This window comes from Drosophila ficusphila, unplaced genomic scaffold (genome assembly GCF_018152265.1).
Source record: "Drosophila ficusphila isolate 14025-0441.05 unplaced genomic scaffold, ASM1815226v1 contig_791, whole genome shotgun sequence".
NCBI classification, from domain to species: Eukaryota; Metazoa; Arthropoda; class Insecta; order Diptera; family Drosophilidae; genus Drosophila; species Drosophila ficusphila.
In genome coordinates, this window is record NW_025064737.1 from 5,673,354 (window position 1) to 5,693,319 (window position 19,966).

Sequence of the window (19,966 nt, forward strand, 5' to 3'; positions counted from 1 at the left end):
GCTCCAGCCGCTTGCAGCATGTAAATTGAGCTGCCGCACTTTGTTTATTTGTTTTGCAGCACGTGTGACTGCGGCAATTGTTTATGATATGTCCGTGCCCGAAAAAACGCGTGGCAGATGGCTTAACTTCAATTCGCAAGTTTTTTAATATTTCGATTGGTGTACATGAAAGAGAGAATTTTTCAATGCATTTTTTAAAATGTTAAAACATTTTTAAATTTAAATAATTATTTCTTGAAAATCGATTTAAAAGAGGAAGCGGCGGATGTTTACATTAAAAAACATTTCCTAAAGAATAAATTTTTGAACAAAAATTTGTTGGACTTTGCATTTTTATGTGTAGCTTGTTTTTGCTCGTATGTCTCGTGACATTTTTTCAAGACGAGTTTTTTTCCAAAAATATTGTAAACAAATAGTAGCAATTATTTCGAGCCAACGAGGCGTATTCGTTACGTATAGTTTATGGATCAAGCAGAGCCGATAAGGCCAGCTGCTTACCTCTGTTAATTGCACTGCTTGCCGCTGTTAGCTTTCATCGACACCCACTATGTCCAAAATACCCTGTTAATACCTATAAGTATCCATATAAACGCCGCTCGGCTAATTAGTGGCTATACGTAAATCATATCAAGCGAATATCTTAGGATAATAAAAGAAACCACTTTTATCTGGATATTTATGCAAGCTGTTTGTTTTCGCAAGCATTTCACAAACAATTCTCACTTGACAATGAAAATAGATGACATTAGTTAAGGCGTAAGCCACAAAATTGTCGTGCTCGATTCCTTGATGTTAATTTCTGTGGTGAGCTGCATGCTAATTTGTTTTTGGCACCAACTTGTTTACTGCATTGTGGTTATTTGCTTAAATATAAGGCTTGACTAAAAATATACTAAGACAGGTAATGTTAGTTCATAAAATAGTGGTGAGTAAACATGAATAAATTAATAAAATCCTTCCACAGCCAATAGCAAAATGTCTTTAACCCACTCTATTTAAGCAATTAAATCAATTATGTTTACTAATGCGTTGACAGCGACAAAAACAGCTAATTAATTCTACGTGGTAATTAAATTAGCAAGGTAATGTGTTTAAAAATAACTTTTTTAACATGATTTACTAATTATCAAAAGTAAATTATTATTTATCTGTGTTTATTAAAAGAGATCTCACGCCCACTTTTATGTATATTTGCTTACGATTATTGAACTAAATAATTTCCAAAATTCCTTATTGGTAAACCAAATTAAATTGTTATTAAATTTATTATTATATTATCACCGCACAAGCCATGGCTTAACAATATCCGACTATTTAACTACACCCATTGGCGAACCTAAATTTAAACATAATTTTCTATTTATGTTATTTAAAAAAGCCATGCGAAGGCACTTATTTTCACTTGTTCCCTTTGAGCTAAAAGTAGCTACCGAATTGCCCGCAAATCTGGCAAATTCAATTAAGCAACACATGCGTATTGCTCGCTGGCCGCTCAAATTGCCGGACAATTTATCTTTACAAGCGCCACATATTCTGGCTAATCAAACGATAAGCTTTATTCCGATCACTATCAGCACCGCGGCGGTCTAATCACGCCAAGGTTCCTGCCTCTTTCTCTCGGTTTTTTTCTCCGATTTTATTACCTGGCAGTGCCAGTGCCTCAATTGAAGTTAACTGAACGACGAGCGATGAACGATGCACGATGATGAGTGGTATGGAAATCCCGGCTCCCGCTCCCGAAAAACTCAGCTGCCTTGATCGAGCTGCTGCCGCTGCTGCTGCTGCCGAGTTAAGCTGCTGAGCCAAATGACGCTGGAGGGTTCAGTCCGCTGCCAGCCACCGACGACTTCACACCTGCCCACGCCCACAAATCGCGGCAAGCAGTGCAGTCGAACGGATCGATCGAGACCAGAGCGAGCAAGCAGTTGGGATTCCTGTTTTAACTTTCAATCGGTGCGTTTTGACTTTTACTCTCGTTTCTTGCCCCAAAAAAAGTTTGTGCCGCAGTTTGCCAAAGTGTCTTCAATTTTTACAAAGTGTTTTCGTGCGTACATATGTGCTGCTGTTTATTGAACTTGCTATTTGCTCAACTGCCTTCGGTGAAGTTTTAATTAAAGACGTTTTGCCGCCTTTTTTTTACCGGAATGCAGCTGTTGCAAAGTTTTTCTTGCCAATTGCAAGTGTTTTCAGACAAATTAAATGACAGTTGAATCATTTAAATAATTTAATCAACATTTTTGGATAGTAACATTAGTGTTTTCTTCAATTATACTTCCTATAGACTTATACTACATTTAAGATTTTTTGATGTAAATCAAAAAATGTAGGAGGCTTAATTTTGTATTCGAAGATGGCCATTTTTGTATAACCTGTTATTTACCGACAAAACTGCCATACTTTTCACTAAGGTAAACATTTAGAAATGATATTTTACCGGACTCCCGTTGAGTTGCAGCTGTTGTGCAGCAAACTTGTTTTTTGTAAATCGAAAGTCTTTTTATACGGTTTTTTATAGTATTTACAAAACTGAAATTGCGAGCTCCTAATCACATGTCATGACTCTTTCTAAATCGAGCCATTTTTAAGCAAAAAGTACATATACTTTGCAAAGCTGCTACTTATCAGAGGCAACGGGTTTCTTATGGAGCTGTCGAAAAGGTTTGCTGTATGCGAACATCCGAGGCAGGAATTTATTACACCCAAAATGGCACTCCATAAAACAAAAATCTCAGCATGTATTCTTGATATTCTTCGTCTGAAAAATAAAATGCAGATAACCATGTGCCAGTAAAAGCCCAAAACCAAGCTATATATATCATTTTACGGTCGCTAATCTAGAAGCATAAACAAAGGTTGAAAGTAAAACCGTCAGAAATAAGTCCATTAAATATCAATTAGCTTTTTAACCCGTCAAGCCAATTGTTTTATGACACTCTTGGTGGAAAGGTTTGATAATATGGAAAACTTTTGGTACTTTTTTCCTTTGGTTTATAGCAGCTGATTGTGCGGTAGCTGTCATAAACGTATAATCACAATCTGCTTGTAAGCAAGTAACTTTGTTCATTCACTTAAAAAAACATACGTTTCTTATCAGTATTTTTAGTTTTAGTTTAAAAATATCGTAAAATCTTTTAACTTTTATTTAGACTATTTCAATCTTAATTTTTATTACACTCATATCTAGCACAGACACCTAGATAACACATTCATTTTAAAATGTTTTTTTCATACATTCAAAAGTGTTTTTTTTTGTCTCACCCTTTTGATCCAAGTTAAAGCATCACAGAATCCGATTTTATAAGGTTTAGTAGTAGTTTTTTAAAGTGTAGCGAGTACTTTCACTGATTGCAGGGATTCAACACGTGCGTGCTGCGCTGCGATAGCTTCAATTCAAAATGACATTCAAAAGCAGCGCGTGTTGGCATTGCCGAAAATTCGTGCAATTTGCAAATCAAGGCGAATCAACTCGCCAGACTTGGCTCACTTACGCCACAATTATTTGATTATGACATCCAGAGTGAGAGTGAGGTTCTATGCGGGATTTCGCGTGCCACAATTGGCGAACCATTTGCTTAATGGGCTAAATGGATAATTGAGTTAAGATGCGTTCCCGCGGCGGATGCCCAGCATCAGACTTCTATTCTATTCCCGTCTCAAATCTCGCATCTTTGTCGTATTATGTTTCCGCATTAGAGGGCCACAAATTGCTTAGCAAAATGTTTGCTCTTCGCTCAGTGTCAATGGCAATTACACGACCGTTGGCACGCAACAAATCTCCCCGCTATATATAGTATATAAAGTCAGGGCGCTACACGAGATCTAACAAATCGCGGAATTATAACGCGCTTTTGTGTGGGGGAGCCTCATCATCGACTCGTTGGGTCAATCAGCTTCAATTCGAGTTTAATGAATCGCCAGCACGCACACGAGTTGCCAAGACTCACAATTGCCGCATTGTATAAACAAATTAAATGTTTTTCAGGCTCACGTTGATCGGCTGGCAAAATGACCGACCTGGAGGCTCCCAAGAACGGCAAGCACCTGGAGCAGGTGCACCATAACAAGTGAGTACTTTCTGCAAGGCAGTATAGCTACTTCTAATCGGTTCCGCATTACTCAAGAGTCTAAGAAATTAGACTAAGCCCAACAGTTCATATAAGCAGGTGTGTTTCGGTAACTAAAAGTTCAACCGAACTTAAATAGAAATCTGTTCAGTAGCTCATTTAAAAAAATATGAGAGCATTTATTTTTCAGAAAATTATTTACCCAAATAATAAATGTTTTTTATAACCGGAAATGTAACCAAACTTGATTAGAAATTAATATGATTTGTTTTGATTTACTTTGTCTTAATAAGACAAAATAAATTTAAATAAATAAAAACATTTAACAATTTTTTTTTATAATTTACAATCTTAACAAATAAATAACAGAACCTTCCATAGAATTTTGATTTGTTTATAAGTCTACAATTTGCTTGTTATCTGCTTAATTATTTTAAATATGACAAATGTTTATTTTCGCATAGCCCACTGTTTGCATATACACAGTTGGCGAAGTAAATAGACTTTTCGGGCCCCAGTGGCGATATGGGTTGAATAAACCAGTCGATAACACAACTCGAAAACTGGTTCCCGTTCCAGACGCAAAAAAAAGCGGACCTAGTTTACCGAAACCGTCTGCAGCAAATGCTTGCTAGCCGAAAGGGAAAGTAACCCTGCCGGCTACTCATTTGCATGGGTATCACCTTAGCAGCACCTCCGAAGAACCCTGCTGGCCAATAAACCATTTAATAAACAATTTAATAATCTTTGCAGCAATGAAATCACGGAGAGTGAGCCACTCACCTGGCGCTTCTGGCGCAAACAGCGCTACATTGTGGTTCTATTGGCCTTCTTCGGGTTCTTCAACGTCTACTCATTGCGGGTGAACCTTTCGGTGGCCATTGTGGCCATGACCGAGAACCGCACGGTAATAGATGGCGATGGGAACGTGTCCTACGAGCAGGACTTCCCCTGGGACTCCAAGCAGAAGGGCCTCATCCTGAGCTCCTTCTTCTACGGCTACATCCTTACTCAGTTCCTGGGCGGCTACATTGGCACCAAGATCGGTGGCAACATTGTGAGTAACTATTATAGTTTTAACTATTATATGTTTTTTATTTATCTCGATCTCAATATTATTTAACAAGCAATGTGAACAATGAACAAACTATCGATCATATATCATTGTGTTAACAACGAGTTAGCAAGTAGTAATAAAACATATTGTTTTTAAACGGCACTTGATAATCAAGAGTGTGAATATTTGTACATCTTATATCTTATCTTATATCTTATCATTTAACATCAACTTAAACTACATAGTGTTGATGTATTAAACTAAACTTTTACTATTCAAAAACTAGTTCGTTTTACAATATTGCAGATTGGAAGATTTAATAACTCAACTAATTATTTTTTTTTAACAAATGTATCCAATAAATAACTATATATAATTATTCTTTATAAAATAAATCTTGATGCTAATCTTTCGTTGTTAATTTTTTTCACCATAGTATTAAAATAAATATTTTTTTTCCTTCCTAATTAGGTTTTCGGCACTGGAATCGGCAGCACTGCCATTCTGACCCTGCTGACTCCGCTGGCCGCCAAGCACAGTTTGGAGATGTTTCTGGCCATTCGAATCATCGAGGGCTTCTTCGAGGGAGTCACCTTCCCCGGAATCCATGCGGTTTGGGCCCGCTGGTCGCCTCCATTGGAAAGATCGCGAATGGCCTCGATTGCCTTTGCGGGAAATTATGCGGGAACCGTGGTGGCGATGCCGTGCTCCGGTTTCCTGGCCACCAAATACGGCTGGGAGAGCGTATTCTACGTGTTTGGAACTATCGGTGTGATTTGGTACATCACCTGGCTCGTCTTTGTTAAAGCCGGACCCGAATTGGATCGCTTCTGCTCGAAGGAAGAGTGCGATTACATTCAAAAGACCATTGGGTATGTGGGCACCAAGCACATCAAGCACCCCTGGAAGTCCATCTTCACATCGATGGCCTTCTACGCCATCATGGCCTCTCACTTTTCGGAGAACTGGGGCTTCTACACTCTGCTCACCCAGCTACCAAGTTTCCTCAGAGGTAAGCATGCAAAACAGTACACTCAACGAACTAAAATCAGTTAAAGGTTTTTTTTTTGTTTCCAGTTTAAGTTGTTGAAAACTTTCATGTTTTGCCAGGCAATTAAAGTGAGAACGAAAAGAAAAAATTCTTAATGAGATTAATCAATAATTTAGGAATTTAACGTAAAAAAAAGGGATCCAAAGACATTTTCAAGCAAATATTTTTTTCAAATTTAATAATACTGAAAAATCTCTGAATTGATTTTAAAGAGAAACTTATTTTTGCCTGCTTTTATTCATACTACAAATAGTAGTTAAATGTATTGATTATTTTCTGGTACGAACTAAATCAGGGTTCAAGTTTTGGATAGACCTAATAGTTTGTGGCCTTTGGCAATGCACTTATCACTTTCACCCCGTGCCATTTCAGACACTCTCGACTTCGACCTGGGCAAAACGGGCATCCTGTCGGCCGTTCCCTATTTGGCCATGGGCATCCTGCTGGCCGTGTCCGGCTACTTGGCTGATTGGCTGCAGGTGAAGGGCATTTGGACGACCACTCAGGTGCGGCGCAACTTCAACTGCGGAGCGTTTTTGGCCCAGACGGTGTTCATGATGCTGACGGCCTACCTGCTGGATCCCACGTGGTCGGTGGTGAGTCTGACCATTGCCGTGGGCCTGGGAGCCTTCGCCTGGTCAGGATTTGCGTGAGTAGTAGTTCCCTGCAGGTGTAATCTTTGATGGGAGTGGTGCTCATTTCCATTTAATCATTCGCAGGGTTAATCACCTGGACATTGCGCCCCAGCACGCCAGTGTGTTGATGGGAATTGGCAACACATTCGCCACCATTCCGGGCATCGTGAGTCCTCTGCTCACCGGTTATGTGGTCACCAACCAAACGAGTGATGAGTGGCGCATCGTGTTCTTCATTTCGGCGGGCATTTACCTGATCGGCTGCGTAATCTACTGGTTCTACTGCTCCGGCGAACTGCAGGAGTGGGCCAAAACCCCAGAGCAGAAGGCCCAGGAAGCCGAGGAGAAGGCCCAACTGCAGTTGACCCAAACCGCCGGGTTTGTCAACACAGCCGCCGAATTGAAGGACTAACTTCTTCAGTTTGGCGTCATCACATCATGAATTTGTGCTTTAGTATTTGTCGTTGTTACGTTTTTGTGATGTTAGCGATATGCGCACCATTGTGTCTCTATTTATGTATGTTAATCCATTTAGTCTTTCTGAACACTCGCCACGAGTGTGTTTGCGAATAAACAAGGCATTTTATTACAAGTATTTGTTTTTGTTTTTTTTTGTGAATGATCCGCAAAGTATGCAAAGCACTGTGTTGTTAAATCATTAATGGATTTTGTTAAGGGTGTGTTGTTCAGGTACCCAAAAGTATACTCTTTCAAATACTATTATTCTGTTAAAATGCCGGAATGTTAAATGATTATGCTTCTATTTTTGTTTCTTGCTGTTATCGTAACAGCTAATTACGATTATTAATTTTAAGTAAACATATTTTTCAGGTAAGGTGTATGAAATCCAATTAAAAAACTTTTATGGAATGGTTGATTATAATTATCTCTCAAATTAAAGCGTACAACTGTTTTGTTTAATGAACTCGTAAGACTCACGCTGAGTTTTAAACTCATGTTCAACTGTTTTAAAGCACCATTGGCTTGCTGACCTATTTTTAACCGCTGAAGCTTTCAAAAGGCTTGTAGGCAATAAATATACATTTATGGGTTAGCTTCAGGCAGTTAAACTTAACGTAAATATTTGTACGGGAAAAGGTTAAGCCACTAAACGAGAGAGTATTCAATTGAAGTGTATGAATATGATTGAAAATAAAAATAACTGTTTATTTTTATCTGAAACTTCCGTGCTGGTTTGTCCCCAATATTTTATACATTTTATTGTGTGCTTCTGGGCTGACAATTGCGTCATCATACCCGGCGTATACGCAACGCGGCCAGCTGATAAGGCGATGGGAAGTTCGTGTGCAGCGAGTTGGCGAGCAATCGCGTGCGCAAAAAAATTGCCTAGCCAATCGTCTGATAAATTGCGTAGCACTCGCCCCCAGGCTTGCACACGACGTGATAAGACGGGTCAAACAAACAAATTTGTTTTCGATCTGTGCAATTTTGCACTCGTTCGTATTCGAGTTCAAGTTGGTATATAAGGAGGGTAAATCGTTGGAATAGCCAACAAGCAAACAAGTGAAATTCAGTTCGTCTTAGCCAAGTGAAAGTCAGAGATACTATACCTACAAAATGGTTTGCAAGGGATGTGGAACAAGTAAGTGATGCAAAACAGAAGCGAACCAAATAATTGACAAGCGTTCTCCGTTCCCAACAGACTGCCAGTGCTCGGCCCAGAAGTGCGGCGGCAACTGCGCCTGCTATAAGGATTGCCAGTGCGTCTGCAAGAACGGACCCAAGGACCAGTGTTGCAGCAACAAATGAACGAGCCAACTTACTACATAACTTCCAAACTAACGCTTAACTCCCACTGAGTTGGACGCAATAAATAAAGTTTATGAAGATTTCGGGCATTTAAAAGTTTCCGCTGTTCGTCTTTTTCGTCTTGGGCGGTCGGACATTTGACAATCCGATAATTATATTTTCGGCATTTGGCAGCCAAAACCAATTATGGTGAAATAATAAACGTGAACTGGCGTTTCAGTTAGCCAAACCGCAAAATAAAATTACATGGCAACATAAACAAATCCAACGCAATGCGACAAATTGGGCGGTATTGCAAATATTTGTGCACTCGCTGACATCTGCACCGGCATTAAAATCCAATCCATCAACGGTCATTCCGATGAAAAGCGAATGGAAAGTTCGTTGAATTGTTGCCTAAGCGAAATATAAACAGAAATAACATTCAATTTGCCTTTCCATCGAGCCGAAACCAAATTATTTAGCCGTTTCAATTTGCGACTGGACTCGGCTGCGAAATGGATTCTATTCGAATAATATAGCTGGGCATAAAATAATTTTTAGGCAAGAGACGGAAAATTCGTTTCCAATGTTATTGCGTTCCAAAAATATCTAGCTCTCCTGGTAGAAAATTTCTGTAGCGCAGGCAAAACTTTAATGGTGTGCCAACGAAATTGATATGTATCTGGATCGGCTAAATAATAGCCCACCTGCCCAGGGATATTTATTTATTAGTTAGCCTCGCGCCACTTCGCGCTGAAATGTTTAAAGAGCGGTTGAGCACTCCATTCGAGTGGTTAGGCCTGAGCTTTTCCAGCTGTCAAAACCAAATGACCAATTAAAATACAGGCACTTGCGGACAATTTCAAGCGTCCGTTTCCGGTGCTTGAGCTGTCAAAATATTTATGAAACAACAGTGGTTCAGATCCATTAGCATAATCACGGGTGCGTGATTGAGGCGTTTCTCTGAGGGCTTTGTTGCGTGCCGAGCTCGTTTTGCTTCGATTTGCTTTGTTCCTGCCGGAAGTGAGTAGCAATCTTCTGGCAAATCAGGTGTGAATAATGTGACAAGAAAACGCTCTTAAACTTGGACTAGTTGGTATACTTTACTGGACAAATCAACAGATATAAAAAGAAATAATAACCAAAAATGTTTTAAAGCACATGCAAAGTGCAATATAAAACAAAATTGAATAAAAAATTGTTGGCATGAAATGTTGCATTTGATTACCTATAACAAAGCAAAAGAAGAGCGGCATTTATACAGGTATTTTTGGACACACAAGCTTAAAATTTCTATCAAATAATATATGGTTTTACATAATCAATACGCTACAGCTTGTATTTTATTTTCATTCCATAATATTTAGCTGAAGAAGGCCGGATGAATACTAGAATAAGCATATATTTGTTAAGAAAAGGCTTAAAATAAAAATGGAAAGAATTTTTAGGTAGTAGTAGTATTTTAGGAGGTTTTTTTTAAGTTTTCCAATACATAAAATCACTAGCAATAAAAATAAAATCCTTTTGGTGACAACTCTTTCACTTTTCAATATACTAAGATTTATTGGGGTTTCGGTATGCACTAAGGTTTCCTGTCAAAGCTGAAATAAAAATATTGGTAAGAGCTGGTGCGATTATTTGAATACTTTCCGTAAAATATTTGCTTATATTTTGGGTGTTTTGGAAACCAGAGCCATGGGTCCAAGGAAGCGCATTTCGATTATCGCCTCGAGAACTGTACCACCAGTGGTTCAGAATAATGAGAGCAAAAACTGCCGTACGGTTGGCACCCAAACTGAATTCCGTTCCATTAGTCAGCCCAAGCGCAAGAAGGTTAAAGTCCAGGCGAAGGATATTTCTCAGGCAGTTCCTCAGCCTGGTCCAAACTGCCAGTCTGGTCCAATTTCCGAGGCATTTCTCCAGCCTTGCCCGAATGAGAAGACCTGCCAGACGGATGGCAGCGGAGCTGTGGAGCCAGCCGATCGAGTGGTCACCCCAAAGACCGGCAATCGGCAGATGAGCTACCTGAAGAACTTGGTGAACAACAGGCGCGAGGAGGCCAACGAGTCCGATCGGAAGCGCTTGGCCTCGTTGCTGGAGACGATTAACGAGGATCCACCGCCACCATGGCACGTGGCCTCCCAGATGTGGCTGGAGGTGGACCGACTGGAGAACCGCATAGAGGCCTACGAGGAGAGTGAGAGAGAGGCAAAGAAAATGAAGATGGACCAGGAGCAGGATCAGGGACCGAGCCAGGGAAATGACAAGGAGAAGGAGCTGGAACAGGGGAAAGACCAGCGGAAGGAAAACTAAAAAGTCAGGTCACAGGTCAAGGGTTAGGAGCGTGGTGGTCTTCCAGTCACCAGCTATCAAGAATCTAGAAAACCGAGACTGAACACATTTTTTATACAACCAAATGATTTATGGAGAATTTTTTTAACCACTTAAATATCAATTCCCATATTTAACAAGATTTGTTGTCCAACATGTTCGAATGCTAATGACTTTTCAAATGTTTCTCAATACAACGCATTTATTTAATATGTTAATATAAAATATTTCCTCGACCACATTTTTGGTTTCCCTTAGTTTGGTTTCACCTAATTTGAATACGTTGAAATTCGTTATGAAAATGTTATTCAACGCATATTGAAATGTTTTTAAGTCAAAATACAGATGGGTAATATAACTTTTTATATTATATCAGTAATGGAACTGAACCTTTCCTATATAAGAACTTTTAAATTTCTTAAACATTTAAGTTAGTAAAGGTACAGAAATACGTATGACGGATTTTGGTCAGGACCATGGAGGCAAAAAATCAGTTTCCGTTTTTTAATGTAAGTTCGTTGTAATATTTACTTGAGTTGCTGAACGAATATTTTTTTACATTTCAAATAATTCTTAAGCTCTTGATTTTCAGACGTATACAAGTTGCATTGAATTAAGTGTCACATACATACAAAATACTTCTTAAAATTGCTAACAGACTTCCACTAAAAACACAAAATGGAGCTGGAGAAGATTGAGGATGGACTACAGGATTCTGTTAACCTATTGGAGCCAGGTAATGCAAAAGTCGGAGTTAATCTGGAATCCATTTTATCATATTTATTTCAGGAAATAAAACCAAGTCTGTCGGAGCAGTTAAAATAATATTAATGGTGCTATTGTTAAATTTTTGCTTGATCGTGGGAACTATTCCCTTTTATATATATATGACCACTATTAACGAAGTTACCAAAGAACGATTTTTGGACTTTATTCTTGTCGGTGGATCACTCATTTCCATTCCACTACTTTACAGCTTGGGGGTAAGTACTTATACTATTTTTAAAGTATATTGTTATTGATTTCCTTAATTTTTTGCAGGATCTGTCCAAGAACAGACCTAACTTCTACTACATTTAAGAGTTATGTTCTTCTATCAGTTCCACATCAATTTATTTACAAATCCTAAATTCAAATTGAGATCACACTATCCCTGCCGCCAAACTCATATCGACTTGATCGTCTAATACATAATTATAATACATCATAATACAAAACTTTAAAATAAATTCCGTGCTTGAAGTCTCATATAAATTTAGTGTAAGGAATCACTTTATAAAACGGGGAAGATGTCTGTAAGGAGAGCTAACTTGTTGTCCTACAACAACCGGCGCGTTGCCCGATGGTATTTTGGGGGCGTGGCCAGTTCGTTTGCCGCCCTGGTCACTCATCCACTGGACTTGATGAAGGTGCTCATCCAGACGCAGGCGGAGAAGCTATCGCTCTTTCAGACCTCAAAGAAGATTGTTCGCGAGCAGGGCGTTTTGGCCATGTACAGTGGCATCTCGGCCTCGATGTTGCGCCAATATACCTACACGCTGGCCCGCTTTGGCATTTATACGGCCGGATCGGAAATTATCGATACAAGCACCATGACTAGCAAAACGCTTCTGGCGGCAGCTGCTGGAGGAATCGGCGGTTATGTGGGTGCTCCTGCTGATCTCATCAATGTCCGCCTGCAGAACGATGTCAAGTTGCCTCCGGAAAACAGACGCAAGTAGGATTCTTCTTTTCTAAGTATACACTCCGGACAAAATTTTCTAATTGTTTTGTGGCATAATTGCCAAATCATTTTATTAAAAAGATATCGTTGAACATCATCCAATCCCTATTTAACAACATAAAACGGAATAGTAAATAAAAGAAACTTTAAAAAATATCTCTACCTTAAAAGAACAAACTCTTCCAATTTACTGGAAAGAATTTACTGATAAATATGTTAAAATTCATAATTTAAATATATAGATTATAATCAAGGAACTCAATATAATCTTGCTGCCAAATAACAATCTTAAAGGCTGGAGCTTTGGGCACCTTGAAATACAGCTAAAATTTTTTTTAATTTGTTTAAAAGCAAGATCTTGAAACATATACCTTGAACTTAAGCTTTGCCATTAACCCTTAACCTTTGTTATTTTTTTTATATATTTTAATTAAGGTTAGTTCCTTTAAATCAAATGACTCAACACGTTGCATAAAATATTTCTCTGTTAGAAATATGCACTTGCTTTAAATACGGTTCGGTGCAACATTATGGTTAAATTAGAACTTAGTGGTTTAAAGCTGTTTAGAATATATTTGATATTTTTCTTCTCAGCTACAAGCACGCCATCGACGGACTCGTAAGGATCACCCGCGAGGAGGGATGGCGCAGTCTGTTCAACGGCTCCTCGATGACCGCAATACGGGGAATGCTGATGACTGTGGGCCAGATCGCCTTTTACGAGCAGAGCAAGAACAACCTGGTGAAGCTGGGCATGCCGGAGAATATGAGCACCTACATCGTAGCATCAGTCATCTCGGCCACGGTGGCCACTTCCTTAACACAACCGATCGATGTGGTGAAGACGCGGCGGATGAACGCTGCACCCGGGGAATATTCCTCACTCACAGATGTTTTTTTTAAGACTTCAAAGGAGGGCCCACTGGCCTTTTTTAAGGGCTATGTTCCAGCCTTAACGCGTCTATTGCCGCATACTGTTTTGCTGTTCCTAGGCCTCGAGTTCCTTAGGACCCATTTCGGTTATTTGCCAGAGCCAAAAAAAACGGGTCCTTACTATCGCTACAGCGACGACGATCAATAAAATTTCTTGTGTGTGTAAATAAAAATTTATAAATTTTATACTCTTGCAGAGTATATATATTCTAGATCATTATCAACATCTGTCTACCATCTGTAAAATAGTTTCTCAGTTTAAAAGTTATCTGGATTAAGCTTTTCCAAAGTTGTGTAGTTATGGCGCACTGTGTAAAAGTAGGAACGGACAGTATCGGAAGTCTATATCGAATTGGGAGGTCGAACAAATAACGAAAACAAAATTATTACGCCGTTGCCTGTTATCATATTAACATGATTTTTTGCAAACGGTGCTTATGACTTTTGAATTTCAAATGAAATTTCAAGAAACTGACATCACCAAATCACTTTCCGTTAATTAACCTTTTGTATTTAAATAGTTACGAACAAAGTAATAGTAATAGTAAGAGATGTATGACAATTTAAATTTTTTTTCCAAGTATTGCGAAACAAGGCCTTGTGGGAGGTTTTTTTTTTTAATCCTAAAGAAAAACTGTAGTTTGCTTGCTTCTATAGCAACTATGTTATATACAGGGCCGGAGAAACAGTTTTGAGTGGGGTGATGACCTCACAAATTTTCAATATCCCCCCCCCGCCCCTTTTGTTTCAAAATCATTCCAAATCATGATGAGGGAAACACTGTTGACATAATATAGGTAAGTATAAATTTTAATAAAACAACAACACCAATCAATCAAAATGCAACAGGTAAAAAAAACTATTTTAAATGTAAAATGTTAATTAAAATCCATTTATTATTAATGTAATGTTAATTTAATGTTAAAATAATGTTAATTTAATATAATGTAAATGTAATGTTAACTAAATGTTAATTAAATTAATATGGCCACGTCAGCGACAATGATAATTAATTATTTTTTTCGTTTTCTCGCACCTATAATTCCCAAGTGGTTCTGGCTGATTCGTAGTGGGATACCCCTTGATTTTGGCCAATTTCTCAGTTCTCCGGGATGACCGGCAGTTTCTCTAAGAAACTTTTTCCGGTCTCTGGAAGTGTGTGTGTGTGCGTGTGTGTTAGTGACGTGGTTCCAGAGTGGGAGAGAGTATCTGGCCAACTCCTCCTACTGGAGTCCACTCCCGGATGCAGTGCATCATGGGTCGACTCCTCCTACTGGAGTCCACTCCCGGATGCAGTGCACCATGGGTCGACTCCTCCTACTGGAATCCACTCCCGGATGCAGTGCATCTTGGGTCGACTCCACCTACTGGAGTCCACTCCCGGATGCAGTGCACCATGGGTCGACTCCTCCTAGGATGCACTGCATCATGACCTGACTTGGCATGAACTTAAAGGTGCCCGATCCCTTCCTGCATGTAGTGGACTCCAGGATGCAGGGCATCCAAACCTGAAAAGGTGAGTTGCAGTTTTTTTTAATTATGTGATGACGTGGCTTTTGTAAAAAAAATGCAGTTAATTAATTCAATTTTTTTTATATTTTTTTTTTCAGGTTTTTGGTTGTGTATTTGGCTGATTGCAGAAAATAATTGGTGACACCATCCAACTTGTAACTTGAAGTTCGACATCAGGATGCACTGCACCAAAGTTATTACGCAGTGAGTACATCCTTTAGACAATAAATAATTAAGTTATATATTTTAAAAAATCATAAATATTTTGACAAAGAAACTAAAAGAAACAGATAAAGATCTGAAAGTTTTCAAGAACATGAAAGAAATTTGAAAGGTAAATTTTATCAAATATTGAACTTGAAGTACATGAAAATCAAACACAATTAATAATTGTAAACAAGTAGCGACATATAATATATATATATGTAGTATATATATAGTAATAGTTGTAAGAATGCGGTTACCGGAAATATATAGTATGCTGACACCACATAAATGGACTGGACAACAGGCTGCAGGATCAATTATGAATGGCGTGATCTTCTATTGAACTCCACTCCAGGATGCAGTGCATCACCTCATTGGGGTGTGTATTTTTTAAACAACCGATTTGTATAAAATAATTTAACTAATATTTTGGAATGCTTCTTTTCATTACAGGTGATGACTATACCTTTCTACTTGGAGTGTACTTCAAGATGCAGTGAATCAATAACCCAAAGAGGTAAATACCTTTTTTACTAATACCTTTTTTACTAACAAATTTATTCTAACTATTATTATTTGTTACAAATTATTTATTATTATTTTTTTTTCTTATTTAATTTCAGGGTAAAGTGTAAAGTGTACATGTTGCGGATAAAGTGGTTGCAGTGGTTATCTTATTGAACTCCACTCCAGGATGCAGTGCATCACCTCATTGGGGTGTGTATTTTTTAAACAACCGATTTGTATAAAATAATTTAACTAATATTTTGGAATGCTTCTTTTCATTACAGTGATGACTATTCCGTTCTGCTTGGAGTGAACTTCAAGATGCAGTGAATAAAAAACCCAAAGAGGTAAATACCTTTTTTACTAACAAAATAATTCTAACTATTATTATTTGTAACAAATTATTTATTATTATTTTTTTTCTTATTTAATTTCAGGGTAAAGTGTTAAGTGTTAATGTTGCGAATAAAGTGGTTGCGGTGATTATCTTACTTCAAGAAGACGAAAGATTGCAGTGCAGATCAAGGAGCTAACTGAGTAAGTACCAATCTGAAAAGATTTATTTATGATAATCTCATAATTATTTAAGTAGTTTTTACATTAAGTTGGAAAATGCTTAACTTGGGAAGTATTTGGGAGAGTTACTATCTATCTATTTAAATAGAAACTGATTTAATTGGGCGGTGGTAAAGTCGGGATTTCTCTTCGTTTTTCTTCGATATACTCTATATGCAGGGCCGGAGAAACAGTTTTGAATCATACATTCAACTGATAACAATGGATGTAAATAAATTTTTTCTACAAGTCAAGCATTTTTGAATTCCACACCCGCTAAGATTTGGCGTGTGAAGTGCCCAACACCCGGTATACACCTTCCGCCGGCCCTGGTTATATACATGAAATTAATAGAAAACTTTATTTATTTTAAACATAAAACTGAGTTTTGAAAGTCATTATAAAAAAAATTAATGCGAAAATTCGCAACTTATGTTTTATACATATTATATTTAATTTAAGGTTAATATAGTCGTGGAATAGCTGACTTTTTAAACAGGTATGTGTGATGAATCTTGTTGTTCTCTATGTTTCTCATTAAGCTGCAAGAGTTTATAAGCTTCGGTTTGATGAAACAGTATTCATTTTGTTTTGAACTTGGGTAAAGCTATTTTGAACTTCAGATTTGTTTAGCCTGGAACTGTTTCTCTTCACCTATTGAGACCTAATCAGTTTACGTAGTGCTAATAATCGCCAGAGATTCTACGTGTAAATATAATGGCATGTTCTTTGTTTGCTAACGAAATTAAATCTCGAATTTGCAATTTGCATTTTCCTTTTTGGGTAAACTTTTTCCAGCTTTTATTTCGCTTTCACGATTCGCTTCTTTTTATTTTGGCCCCGTTTTGTTTGGCCTGGCATGCTGAATGAATGCTTTATGAGGTGAGGTACTCCATTACCCAGATGAATGCTTTAATGGCCTTTAAAGCTAATGAAGCTGCCGTGCGCCAGTGGAACTGGGAGTTTCAGCAAGGAAGTCATAATGCGAGCGCACAGGGCTGATGTCGTGTAATCGCATTAAAGCCATTAACAGGCTACACAGAAAATGGGAAAACTAGAAGGGAGAGTAAATGGGAAAAGCGAGAGCAGGAATCCCAGTGTGGAGACAGGTTGTGTTGACACGGGAAAACAATCATACGCCCGGTGTGCCGGACAAGAGTCAAGGTGAAGTGCCATTCCAGCTTTCATCGAAGCCATCGTCTATGCAATATTAATGCCGGCCAACGTGCTTTCGAAGTTCTAATCCGTGTTTAAGTTCGGCCAAGAATGTGAGGTAACTTTTCAGCTCTTTTTCAACCAGCTGCTCCAGGCAGTTGCCGCTGCAAAGTTAATTACATTTCACAAACATTAAAAATTCAATGCGTCCCCAAGCTTCTCAGAATAACCTTCTCATGTGAGTGGCTGCGGAAATTATAACGAATAATAATTATGGAAAGGAATTTAATTTGGCCGAGCAACTCGTATGCGGTGTGCTCAATAGCCGTTAATACGTGTGTGTTTGTGTGCACATTAAAGCTGAATGTTGATGGCCAAATTGAATTTAATCGGAAACTCTCGGGTTGCATAACCATTGCGGTGTCAATCGCTCTGTGGAAATAATTGCATGGTTTGGAAAGGATTTAACGGAATGCCTTTTGGTAGTTAATAAACATTTAAATGGCGTCTGTGGTGAAATAATTGTTTTTAAACATGAACGGTTTCAATATCAATTGTCATTTACACTGGTTCTAATTTCATAAGAAATAAATTGAAATAAATTGTAAAAATTGTTTATATCGATTAAGCAGAACACAACAATATATTTCTAAGACGTATCTGGTTAAGTATTTATGAAGCAGTTTTTCTTGGCAATCAACATCAAAAAGCCTTTCTTGGCATATTTACTATTTTGAAAGATAATAAAATTATGCTTTAAAACAGGAGTTGTTAAATCAACTGTTTCCTTGTTCTTTTAGTCAAAACACCGACTTCAAACTTTATGACACCGCTTTGATGCCCGACCAAAGTACATACTAAAAGTGCCATTTGGTTGCGCAAAATTTATGCAAATTTCCCATGTTCCTGCGTAGCATCCAGTCGGCAGGACATTCAGGCCGAAACAAGAGTCAAAACAGCGGCAATAACGACCACAACGACAAATGCATAAATCAGTTTTAATGCAAATTTCGTTACATTCCATGTTGTCGTCTCAATAAGCAGCCATTAATATGCTGCGCCTGCTGCATAAATTGTGTGATTTTTGCGGTTTTGCTTAATTGTACGCATTGTCGCAAGGACAACGGCCAATCCGAGTCCTGTGCAATTATTCATGGGATGGTCAAGGACACCAGCTACCAGTTGCCGCACAATTGTGGTTGGTGTTGCGTAGCAGTTTTGCGTGGAATTTACTCGGGTGCAGTCAAAAAAATGATTCGTTTTGATATTATGATTATCTTTCAACAAAAACATATATTATAACAACAAATTAAGGAATTCGAGATAAAATGCATGTTATTAACATATCAAAATGCAAAAAAAAGGGATGATAGTTCTTGACAAAAACCTTTATTGTTGTTAAAATCAATGATTTTGATTTAAAACAGGTTGATAACTTTTTCCTAGTGCATTTATGACGGAATCGCGTCGCAGCAAGGCGTTCGCAATTGCCGGCCATTTAAATGCAGGCCAATAAATTCCAGCACAATTTGAAGTGGCGCTTTGTCTGGGCTTTCTACCCGGCATTATCCGCTTTATGCACGGAAGTCCATTTATATTGCCAACCGGCGACGGCCGAGACACAAATGAAGTGGAGTTCCCGGCACGAAACACGCAGTGGAGCCTTTAAATACCTTCGTGAACGGCTCCATTTCCCCCAGATGCCAGAATGCAATAAACTTCTAAATCAGTCGATTAAGCTGCGAACTGCAAATGCCCCCAAAAGCATACGATACATACCCGGATTCTATAGTGTGTGCGTGCCAGAGTGCGGCTACGAAAAGTTTTTGAAAAATGTCGAGCAATTAAAATAAGTAGCGTGAATCTCGAGGGAGTGAACTGCCATTGCAAGTTGGTTTTGCCCCGGTTCGCTTTGTTATCTTTCGTGTGGATTTGGCTGTCAGCAAAGTACGCAGCGAACCAGAGGGCTAAAACAGCAGAGTGGCAGGGGGCAGTCGGTGGATTAAACAGTACATTCTGGACCAGTTAATTTAATTTAATTTTAGGGAGACGAACTTCGAGTGAACTCACAGGTGATTTAGAACAAGGGGAACGATGTAAAATACACAATATTTACCCCCAATCTAAGATGAATTATTAAAGGTTTACTTATAAACATCAATGTTCTAGGTTACCAAAGATTTCTAGAGAAGGCTTTGTACATGTGTACATAAATGTATTTATACGGTTTGAATCCCCCTCGTATTGTAGCAATTCCATTTCCTGCTATATTTACACATAATTGGTGATTTTCCTGATGCAGGTCTGTCAAAAGTAATAAAAAGGATGCTGGTTGTTGGTTGAGTGGAAGATGTAGTCGGTGAGATACTTCTATCCATAGTGGATGTTGGTAGAAGGTCGATATTGTGATTATTTTTGGACTGTATTTCAACAAATAGAAAAAGATTTAGTTTAATGTTCCAATACTTAATACTTTTTGAAAAA

General features: G+C 38.3%; 5 protein-coding genes and 1 long non-coding RNA gene across 6 annotated transcripts; all 6 read left to right on the forward strand.

Annotated features, from left to right (window-relative positions):
* The first annotated feature begins 1,837 nt into the window (after positions 1-1,837).
* On the forward strand, positions 1,838-7,402 carry LOC108093365 (sialin). The gene is made up of 6 exons (XM_017193386.1): positions 1,838-1,953; positions 3,983-4,064; positions 4,818-5,121; positions 5,593-6,133; positions 6,545-6,821; positions 6,892-7,402. Exons 2-6 carry the CDS (start codon positions 4,006-4,008, stop codon positions 7,217-7,219), a joined length of 1,509 nt encoding a protein of 502 aa, XP_017048875.1. The 5' UTR covers positions 1,838-1,953; positions 3,983-4,005; the 3' UTR covers positions 7,220-7,402.
* Positions 7,403-8,331: 929 nt separating this feature from the next.
* LOC108093300 (metallothionein-2) lies at positions 8,332-8,673 on the forward strand. The gene is made up of 2 exons (XM_017193276.1): positions 8,332-8,410; positions 8,471-8,673. Exons 1-2 carry the CDS (start codon positions 8,386-8,388, stop codon positions 8,575-8,577), a joined length of 132 nt encoding a protein of 43 aa, XP_017048765.1. The 5' UTR covers positions 8,332-8,385; the 3' UTR covers positions 8,578-8,673.
* Positions 8,674-10,103: 1,430 nt separating this feature from the next.
* Positions 10,104-11,131, forward strand: LOC108093371. Its single transcript, XM_017193393.1, has 2 exons — positions 10,104-10,177; positions 10,251-11,131. The coding sequence occupies exon 2, from the start codon at positions 10,255-10,257 to the stop codon at positions 10,870-10,872; it is 618 nt and encodes a 205-aa protein (XP_017048882.1). The 5' UTR covers positions 10,104-10,177; positions 10,251-10,254; the 3' UTR covers positions 10,873-11,131.
* A 361-nt stretch (positions 11,132-11,492) lies between these two features.
* LOC108093370 lies at positions 11,493-12,144 on the forward strand. The gene is made up of 3 exons (XM_017193391.2): positions 11,493-11,626; positions 11,680-11,873; positions 11,932-12,144. The coding sequence occupies exons 1-3, from the start codon at positions 11,569-11,571 to the stop codon at positions 11,968-11,970; spliced, it is 291 nt and encodes a 96-aa protein (XP_017048880.2). The 5' UTR covers positions 11,493-11,568; the 3' UTR covers positions 11,971-12,144.
* Positions 12,145-12,168: 24 nt separating this feature from the next.
* Positions 12,169-13,758, forward strand: LOC122319701 (mitochondrial dicarboxylate carrier). Its single transcript, XM_043209018.1, has 2 exons — positions 12,169-12,607; positions 13,208-13,758. The coding sequence occupies exons 1-2, from the start codon at positions 12,180-12,182 to the stop codon at positions 13,692-13,694; spliced, it is 915 nt and encodes a 304-aa protein (XP_043064953.1). The 5' UTR covers positions 12,169-12,179; the 3' UTR covers positions 13,695-13,758.
* A 1,850-nt stretch (positions 13,759-15,608) lies between these two features.
* On the forward strand, positions 15,609-16,232 carry LOC108093302. The gene is made up of 3 exons (XR_006245826.1): positions 15,609-15,644; positions 16,057-16,119; positions 16,210-16,232. It is a non-coding gene; the product is annotated as an uncharacterized LOC108093302 (long non-coding RNA).
* The last annotated feature ends 3,734 nt before the right edge of the window (positions 16,233-19,966 follow it).

Bases quoted from the DNA above. Each gene is read 5' to 3' on its own strand.
- LOC108093365 (XM_017193386.1), top strand. From the start codon at position 4,006: ATGACCGACCTGGAGGCTCCCAAGAACGGCAAGCACCTGGAGCAGGTG. The intron at 6,134-6,544 runs GTAAGCATGCAA...GTGCCATTTCAG, and splicing joins GCTACCAAGTTTCCTCAGAG to ACACTCTCGACTTCGACCTG. The intron at 6,822-6,891 runs GTGAGTAGTAGT...AATCATTCGCAG, and splicing joins TTCGCCTGGTCAGGATTTGC to GGTTAATCACCTGGACATTG.
- LOC108093300 (XM_017193276.1), top strand. From the start codon at position 8,386: ATGGTTTGCAAGGGATGTGGAACAA. The intron at 8,411-8,470 runs GTAAGTGATGCA...CGTTCCCAACAG, and splicing joins TTGCAAGGGATGTGGAACAA to ACTGCCAGTGCTCGGCCCAG.
- LOC108093371 (XM_017193393.1), top strand. From the start codon at position 10,255: ATGGGTCCAAGGAAGCGCATTTCGATTATCGCCTCGAGAACTGTACCA.
- LOC108093370 (XM_017193391.2), top strand. From the start codon at position 11,569: ATGGAGCTGGAGAAGATTGAGGATGGACTACAGGATTCTGTTAACCTA. The intron at 11,627-11,679 runs GTAATGCAAAAG...TATTTATTTCAG, and splicing joins TGTTAACCTATTGGAGCCAG to GAAATAAAACCAAGTCTGTC. The intron at 11,874-11,931 runs GTAAGTACTTAT...AATTTTTTGCAG, and splicing joins CACTACTTTACAGCTTGGGG to GATCTGTCCAAGAACAGACC.
- LOC122319701 (XM_043209018.1), top strand. From the start codon at position 12,180: ATGTCTGTAAGGAGAGCTAACTTGTTGTCCTACAACAACCGGCGCGTT. The intron at 12,608-13,207 runs GTAGGATTCTTC...TTTTCTTCTCAG, and splicing joins CCTCCGGAAAACAGACGCAA to CTACAAGCACGCCATCGACG.